General features: G+C 34.6%; 1 protein-coding gene across 1 annotated transcript; it reads left to right on the top strand.

Annotated features, from left to right (window-relative positions):
- The first annotated feature begins 608 nt into the window (after window positions 1–608).
- Window positions 609–9,264, top strand: LOC105569880 (phospholipase B1, membrane-associated-like). Its single transcript, XM_012026671.1, has 8 exons — window positions 609–1,008; window positions 4,418–4,527; window positions 4,822–5,026; window positions 5,209–5,385; window positions 5,489–5,648; window positions 5,870–6,029; window positions 6,925–7,076; window positions 8,948–9,264. The coding sequence occupies exons 1-8, from the start codon at window positions 904–906 to the stop codon at window positions 9,148–9,150; spliced, it is 1,272 nt and encodes a 423-aa protein (XP_011882061.1). The 5' UTR covers window positions 609–903; the 3' UTR covers window positions 9,151–9,264.
- The last annotated feature ends 576 nt before the right edge of the window (window positions 9,265–9,840 follow it).

Here is a 9,840-nt window from a genome sequence, read left to right as displayed (position 1 = left end):
TACGCAGGGCCAAACCGAATTTAACCGAAATACCGGAAGACGTTCACTTTCTCTGACTCGAAGATAACGAAGCTAACGGGCTACGAAGATCTGAGACTCACGACTGTTACAATACCGTCGTGAAAGAAAATTATGGTTTTTTTTATCTCGCTGATTTAATTACCGATTTAGTCCTGCGTTTTTGAATTTACAAAACGCTGTGCATCATACGGTCTATTCCAAACTAATCATATCGTCGATGTGAATAATACAGGAATAATCCATGTATATTGTCTATGTTCCTGGATTTACAAGAAAATTAAAAAAAGTAACAAAATAAATTTTTGTAATTTTAATTGACATTTTTATCGTTTTAAAATCTAATTAAAGACGTGAAACACAGTTTCGTTATAGATTGTTACTTGAAGAAAGTACATACAGAACAAGACCGCGCTTTATCTTATAAAAAAAACCTGTAGAATGTAAATCTTTTGCTCTTATATCTAACAGTGAAAATTGGTCAGGAAATTGTCTGTCGCTCGGAAGATTATGCGAGATTAGCTAAGCAACTCTCTATGTCGCGACGAGCGATCTCTGTTAAATAAACGGAGAATCTGGTCACGGGTTTATCGATATGATACTCTCTGTACGCTGTACGTGTGCGTAAATAATGATCCGCATGTGTACGTCAAAGTTTGCAGTTCTCTTCAGTCGGAGACGCGGAAGAGCTATTAGAGACGCTCGCATTGTAGGAGTGGAGGAAACGCGTCGATGGCGAGCGGAAGTCTCGTTCGACCAAGTCAAAGGCCGAACAAGATCCTCCAACATGGAATAATTGTCACTCGAAGTACAGGAAAGTCTGAGGGAAATTGAAAGGGGACTGTCTGTGGTAGCAAATTTTTTAAAAGCTCGCCAGACAGAATTATGAAAGTCGAAATCATTTATCTACTTTTGATCATCGTTGGCATCTATCCGGGCAAATGCGATCTTTTCATGGACTTTTTGCGCAGCGTTTTTCAAGAGGGAAGGGTAAGTTATTGTTAAAGATGGGCGGAATTAAAATTTCAGCCTGAATTTCATAGCGGCTGTCAATATATTCTTCTTTTTCTTCAAATCATTTCCCCGCGTCGTCATTTTTATATGGATATGTGTCTTATATAATTTTGCACACGGAGAGTACTTTCTCTTAAAACTTAGCCTGAAAATGTAATCGTGGGACAACGTGGCATTTTTAAGAACATTGTCCTATGATTTTACTAGTAATATGTGTACTAACAATAAGTATAATTACTAGTGAAATGTGTATGGTACAATTTCGCTAACAAGTATAAATTCAGGGTTGAGAAATGTATTGTACAAAAAAAGCAAAAACTTTATATAAGTAAAGAACGTTGCAGTTGTTCGTATGGAATGGAGAAGTATGCTAATATAAATTTACCCAGCTACATGCAAGGATAGAGGCTATCTCGATAATATTAATTTCCATAATTTCCGTAAACGGAAGTGAGAGTCATCGAACCTGCACTTGCTCGGCAATCTGACTGACAAGTAAGGGTTTTTCATTGCAAAAAGATTACCAAAAAGGTTTTAGCATGCAGGAAGCCGCCGTATGTCCGTGCCACGCGAGAAATCGCACGTGATTTGCGAGTCAAAGTCAGGCCTTGTTTTACGCGGACGTTTTGTAATTTCTCGCCCGATTGGTGGGTACATTGTCACGGGTAAAATATGAAGGCAATATTATTCCGTCAAACAGAATTCTCACGAGCTAATTCCACAGGAACCTGTGGAAAAGTAGTATCACGTACGACAGTCATTACTCTGGAAAAAGAGACAATTAGCAACCCATTTTGGGGCCCACAATTAGTAATCGAATTATTTGGATTGTTCGTAACTCTACTCTGGAAAAAATTGTGACCGTTTTTTTTTTGTAGTTAAGCAACTTAACATTTTCGTTAGTGCCTCTTAAGTGAAAATTATCTTTGCATTACTAAATATTGACAGAAGTAATTGAGAAAATTGATTAGTATTACTTAAAAATCTTGGATATAGATAGAACAGCTAATTGCGATTTTTAGTTACGCGAGGTAAAATTGGTAAAAGATTAGAGTTGCGAACAATCCAAATAATTCGATTACTAATTGTGGGTTCCAAAATGGGTTGTTAACTGTCTCTTTTTTTCCCAGAGTACGCGTTCCATATAGCATAACGTTATATAGTCCAGTATATAATGAACATCAGAATTATCAGTAAAGATCGCTAATAAAAATAAATTACGGCGTCATGAGTTTAACGTTACGTGATGGCGCGTACGCAATCCGAAAAGAAAAATGCTTTGCATTCCGAGCAATCGGAGAAAGGCCGGTACGTTTCTTTTCGTCGGTCTTGTGACCCGCGGAAAGACCTATCGTAGCGGATGTACTCCGGGCCGTTTTTTTTAACGCATTTAAGCTCCTACAAACTCGTTGCACTCTCTATACTACTTTCCAAATTTCCAATTCTTTATTTCGACATTTCGTAAGTGCCGCACTATCATTTCCTTCATGAAAATTCAACACGAAACAGACATTAAGAATTCATGGAGTGAAGTCCATCTAAAGACTTAAATTTTAATACTAAAAGTACTTTTAATCAATAAATTAATATAAAAAGACAAGAATAAAGGCTTATTGTCGCCAGTACAATAATTAACCAATGTAGAAAAATTGTTAAACGACGCAACTGGCAATTCTAATTAGAGAAAATTTATTGCGAGAAATATTACCTCAGCCAATTCGTCGAATTAACAATTTAATTTTAGAATTGTTCTCCTTTGTTTAATATAAAAAGATTGATTAAAATGTATCGTAGTAATATCGTGGCGAAACATATGTAATAATAGAAAATTACTAGTACAGACCGGTGTCTTAAAAGCTTGACAAACAAGCCATATCCGACTGCACAGTTAAAAGAGCCCTGAATATGTCGTGCCTTTTTCGGCCGATGGTATGACTGCGACAAATTGTATATATGTATATACGGATATATACGCCGGTATTTAAGTCACGATGCGACGCAGTGGAATGCAAATCGAAGAAAGCAAGAGTGTAGACGCGTGTCGAATGCTAAACGCGCTAATCGTCACCGGCGGCTTAAATACCCTCTCAGAAAAAAAAATCGCAGGTAAAAAGACTCGCGCTGCCTCGTAGGTGTATTCTTACAACTAAAATAATGTATTATGTACATATTTGCTAAGAGTGTTTGCAGAATTAGACCTGTTTAACTTGGCAAAGATATTTCCAAAATGTCAGTAACTAGTTTCGCACACCTTTTATCAATTGCAACAATTTTAAATTCCGTAACGATTTTAGCTATAAAGATTTAACGAAGTTTCAATCAGCCAGTGATCACTGGAAGTGATTATTTGTTACTTTTTACACTGAGAAAAATGTCCGATTAAATATAATCGGATAATCCAGTTACATACTAACAAACGGATGTATCCGATTAAATCTGGGTTTTTGCTAAATTAATAGGCATCATCTATTGGTTTCATCGTTAATTTATTGCCCTTGGAGTGAAATCTGTTTAGTGGAAAATTCATTGTTAGATCGTGTAATAGTTGTAAATAATGATTAATTTTTTATGTTGAAAACCTGCTATCTCATAATAGAGGACTTTCCTCTGTATCCAATGAAAAATGTAATTGGTTTTTCAATCAAATTTCACCAGTAACATATATCATCGGATAAATTCTTAAGTTAATCGGCAAACGTAATTGGAAAAATTAACCATCGGAAACCCCATTTAATTGGTTTATCCGAAAAAACTTTAGAAAATTTTTCTCAGTGTAAAAAGGAAATTTGGAAAATTTTGTAACGCGTATCTAGTAATTATTTCCTAATTTTATTTCCTTGTATGTATTTTCTTCAAGGTAACGACCGATCAGATAAATGTTATCTTAATAAAAAGCTGATTGATAAAAAGATGTATACTGTCATCAAGAATTAAAGTTATACAGTTACGATATATATTATAACGATTATTTATATATTTATATATATATATATATATATTCAAACTATAAATTGTATTTGCGAGTTGCGCAAACTCAGATTACCGAAGCGAGTATCTGAGGATGAGTATCACTTTAATGAAGATACGAATCTCGCGTAATTAGATATTGTGGTTGGAGTGGCATTAAGGCGCATCGTACCCCATCAAAGGAGAAATTACAACGTATGGGTTATGACCGCTCGGCGCAAATTTTACAAGAAAGTACGATCTACTACGAAATCGCACGTTAATTTTTGCATTCTGTCTCAAAACAGTTCCGCATTGTCATTCCGCATTGTGGCCCACGCGCAACTGTTAGCTACGCCTAAATATAATAAAGTCTATACGAACACTTCTGCGCGTGCGTAAAAACAAACTCGGGTTATTAAAATCGCATAATTTTTAGGACAAAATGGATGAAGTGGGAATCTCATATCCCGTACGGTACAGCGGTGTACGAAAACAACCTATAATTCCTGACGATGTCCCGTTTCCTTGCAACGTGCGCTACGGCAGGTATGAACTCTACGATTAAAATTAATAACTTTTCAAGTGTAATAAAAAATCAATAATAACTCTCTGTCTATTTCTTTCGCTCTCTTTCCTTCTTCTTCTCGTCTATACCTACGGGTTTTCTATACAGTATCACGTATCTATGTTTTCAGCGTAAATCAAGCTAAAAAATACTACCATTTGAATCTTACATTGTTGACAATAAATACGATTTAGCAGATCATCGCGTTTAATGATAAATAAAACCAAATGTAATTTCAAATAAATGACGAATGATTGAAACTTTTTCTCGTGCAGATCCTCGTCAACACCAGACAATGTTCATCGATTGAGACCGGGTGACATTGACGTGATCGGTGGTCTCGGTGATTCTTTAGTCGCCGGAAGCGGCGCGCTGGAGGAGTTCGCTATAGGAACCTTCATCGAGGCCCGCGGAGTCAGTTGGTGCACCGGGGGTCAAGGAGATTGGAGGCGTTTCTTCACACTTCCCAATGTTTTAAAGGTATGCTCATATATCAGACACGGTCTCAAGGTTTGTCATATTCACGGTCTTTCATCGTGTACAAAAAGAGACTGAAAAAATGTCGCGAAAGTGAACGTTCGCTCTTTATTTTAGCGCGACATTCTGCGTTTCACGCGTGGCGAAACCCTGACACCCTTTGTTATCGCGATGTATCATTGCAGGTGTTTAATCCAAAATTAACAGGATATTCCACCGGGACGGGAGAGTTTATCTCAGCCGCGGCGAGACTGAACATCGCCTTTCCGGTCGCTGCTACGGAGGATGCGTTGCAGCAGGCGAAAATCTTGGTGCAGAGAATTAAAAATGACCCGAGGATAAATGTGAGGAAACACTGGAAGGTAATAATCCTCGAGAATCTGTTCATGGCGACGCACGCTTAAAAATAGCGAGAAACCTTGAAAAACTACTTCACGACTTGAACTAATGTATTTCCTCTGTTAGCTCATTACGATTCTATTTGGGGCAAACGACATCTGTTCAGCGCAATGCTACGATCCGCAACAATTCTCGCCCTTGCGTTATATCCTGCATTTACGAAGGACGCTCGATTTCTTGAGGATCGCACTACCCCGCACGCTAGTCAATCTGGTTCCAGCGATAGGTGATAAAAAATATATAGTTAATATTTTATTTGTAATTTTGTAATTTTATAAAGGCGAAGAGAGAAGCTCATTATTTTTGTAACATTACTATGGTTTTCCAATTCTGATCTTGAAATGTTATATTTATTTTACTTTATTTATTATACTCTCCGCACGTACATTTACCATGTACGTTGAATTTTTCACCCATGTATTTATGTTTACTATTATTTTTCTGTAGATGTCACGGTCTCGGTTAGGGTAACGCGAAGTACTATGTGTAATATATTGCATCCCCTTTACTGCGCCTGCATGCACAAGGGTAGCCGGCCAGAAATCGCAGCGTCGAAAATGTCACAACTCTATCAACAAGCAGCCGAATCTTTAGTATACTCAGGAAGGTATAATTGATATTCAATACCTACGCATTTAAATGTGTTTTACTTATTGTTAATAAGATTAATTTTTAATTTATATCTCGTTAAAATTTATCGTATCTGAGAAAAGTTTTCTTTATTTATGCAATTTTTAAACGACCTACACTCGTTCGTTTAAAAATTACATATTATTAGTTTTAGACTACTGGCGATATTAAATGTATTTGTGAGTTTTTTTATTTAATTTGATGTATTAATTTTTTAAACCGTACTTGCGATATGTTATTATAAATGTGCACAGTCGACATTTCTTATTCGCGTGGGTTACATACCTGACAATAATCGCGAAGATGGAATAGTTAAATGGAATATATTCCAGGAAAATTAAATTAGAGAAAATTTAAGACGAATAAAAGACGAATACTATTTTCTATTTAAAATAATAGAATGTGCAATATTACAGAACGAATATGCTTAATATAAACTTTTATTTTTTTAATTAAAAATCTACCTATTTTGAGTTGCATTTCATATATTAGCGATTTCGGTTGTTCGCACTAGTGCACACTGATTGTGAGTGTTTATAGTTAATTATTATATTTCATCTTAAATACATATTCAAAAAGTATTTAGCTAAAAAACGATCCATATAGATCGCTGTACAGATCATTTTGTTGGCTAAGAAATATTTAAAAAGATATTTAAGGCGATTCTTTAATGTAAAAATTGACTGTGTGCACTCAGTGTTCACTAATGCGAGTAAATAAATTCGCTATATGTTAATCCTAAACATATCGACCGTAAATAGCAAATCCAGGAGAAAGCATCGAGAAAACCATTCACAGTGATATACTCGTAATATAATATAATATATCCATAAACTTATTGTCAGTAAAGGCATTATTACTTTGCTTTATAGATATGATAATTCACCGGACTTCACTGTGGTGTTGCAGCCATTTATTAAGTTATTTAATGCACCCAATGCAGATCCTAATCGTGCTCCGCCGATAGATTCCAGTCTGGTCACATATGACTGTTTCCATTTCAGTCAGAAAGGACATGCACTCGGTAAGGAACGATTAATTTTTATGCTACAATTTTGTTTCCTACTACACATATAAATGCATGTTCTCATGTGAGCGAAAAAAATGACATAAACTTGATAACGTTGCGAATAATGTCTATTAAATGTATAATAATAACTTTACTGCGGCATTTATTGACTGAAAGGCGCCTATTGACGTTGGAAAAAATACCCGAATGTTAAAATGGTTGCACTGTACTAGGCGAGAGACGTGTGTGTATGTACGTGCGTGCGTGTATGCATGCGTAATGTCGTGTGGGTGAGAGAGAGAGAAAGAGAGAGGGGGGGGAAGAGAGAGAGAGAGAGAGAGAGAGAGAGAGAGAGAGAGAGAGAGAGAGAAAGAGAGATTCTACAATAAGTAAAATTGATTAAAAAATTTTACTTCTTTTTACATAATTAAAATTGATCATTTTATTAAGAGTGATTATTGATTGTTATTATTTTATAAATTACAAAAGTTATAAAATTATAATATGGAATAATAATAATTATTAATATAATTCAACTATTATTATTAAAGTTAATAGCAGTACAGGTTGTCAAAAATTGTTAACTTTATACATTATTTGAAGCTTGGCGTTTTTTCTATTTTATGAAAATAAAAAGTTATTAAGATTGATATTAACAACATCACGACATTACGTTTAATTGTTATTTCTTTTATATAATATATTTATAAAGTTTTCAAAAATATATATGGATTTTAATCTCACTTTCTATAAAGATAAATTAACCCTCTTCTAACCTTTAAGTAATTATAGCAATTATTTATTTATGTGCGATAAATCAATACAAGATGATTTACATAAACATAGCATATAAAAATGTGTAACCTGAGAATTTAATATTAATTAAATACAAGTGTAATACTGCAGCCTGTTAACTTTGTCAGAGATACGTTTACATTCATTTATTCGTATTCATAGTAGAAATATGCGAATTATTCAAATACGAATCAAATGAAAGCAAATCGGGTGAATTTAAATTGCTATAATTTGTATTTAGATTATTCAAAAATTTCGAATTCAGTTGATTGGAATAGGAATCATATACCATACATATGTAGATTCTCAGTCTTATAAATCACATTTCCCATTAATAAGCACAACAATACGAACATGTTACCAGGTTTAGTGCATTCAATAATGCGATCGCTCACTGAGCGGCTAATCGTAATGGAATATGATTAGAATTGGATAATGTTATTGGATACTACATTAGAATATTTTGTGATTTTTCGCCTAATGTTTGTTACCGACATAAAATAAAGTTCATTTTATTAGTTTTATATTAAATATTTAAATATTGTTAACTAAGAATTACATTTTATTCGATTCGTGTCGTTGTTCAGATTTGCAAAAGGAAATAAAGTTCGATTTAATTTGATTCGATTCAATATGAAAAATCTTAAATTTATTCATCACTAATGCATATTCACATTGATGATTGCATTCGGTTATTATATCATTATATGAAGACTCTTCCAAGTTAATTTGCCACATATACAACAATTTTATATACAATATATTCGTGCGAAAATCAATCTGTTAGAACAATTATTCGTCGGTTAAGCTAAAAGTATAAAATGAATCATTTGGACAACGCCACGAGCAATAAAATGATCATCAATCCCTTGCAGCTGGCTTGTTGCAAACGCGAGCGCGTGTTCATTAGTAAGCATGGATGGTTAAGAAATATCATTAAACGCCTCGTAGACGGTGTCAACGAGAGTCATGGTGAAAGAGAACGTCATACCAGTCGTTCGTCTTTACACGAAAATAACAGAATAAATAACGCGCCGAGTACTATCGATCTGCTTGAATGATAAATTCGCTTCTGTTACTTATATTTCCAGGCGCTAATCTTTTATGGAACAACATGCTGGAGCCGGTCGGAAATAAAACGGAAAAGGGATTACCCAGAATATTGGACAAGGTGCTCTGTCCCACGGAAAACGCGCCCTACATCTTCACGAACGTTAACTCGCGGGTTTTCCGCATGACTGGCACACAGGATGAAATTGTGCCTAGATATAATAGTATAAGTCTCGGTAACTGATCTTAATTTACCAGGGAGATTATTACGAAAGAATTTGTTTTGTGGATTTATTATGCAAATACTTGTTATCGATTACTCACATTGAAAAGAAAAATCTGCAGGATCAAAATAATACAAATATAATAACAATGTAGTTTTAATGTAAATTAAGAATTTCAATTTGTTGTACATTTGCAATTAGTGTGTCGAATAACTGTTATTTTATTGTACTATTAACAACTAAAAACCTGCTATCCTCATATTAGAATCCTACAGGGTTGGGTATTGTCTAGTTAAAAAGATAAAAGTTAAATTACAAAGTTAAAAAGTTAAATAATTTTAACTTAACTTAGTTACATTATAAATCGTTAACCTTTAACTTAATTTAGTTATATTTTCTCGGCAACTTTTAACTTTTAATTTACCTTTGTTAAAATTAGCCGTGCCATAAACAAAGGCGTCGCGAAACGCCCGCGCCGCGCGCCTGTCTATATTGGCAATTTCTGTGTTCAAAAATTCACTCCCAGTACTGAAAATTTACAGTATACGTTACATGCACTATAGATTTTCAGCGCTGGCGATGAACTTTAGAACACAGCCATTATACGGTACTTTGATTCTCGAACTCACGTGAATTTGTTTGCATATGAAACGGATCATATTTCGTGTAGTGTGATTGGTTGTCCAAACGCTGGTCGTAAAATTCAAAGC

This window comes from Vollenhovia emeryi, unplaced genomic scaffold (assembly GCF_000949405.1).
Source record: "Vollenhovia emeryi isolate VEMERY1.0 unplaced genomic scaffold, V.emery_V1.0 DF939122.1, whole genome shotgun sequence".
NCBI lineage: Eukaryota > Metazoa > Arthropoda > Insecta > Hymenoptera > Formicidae > Vollenhovia > Vollenhovia emeryi.
Note: the sequence above shows the minus strand (reverse complement) of the source record. Positions and strands in the feature narration are given on the sequence as shown.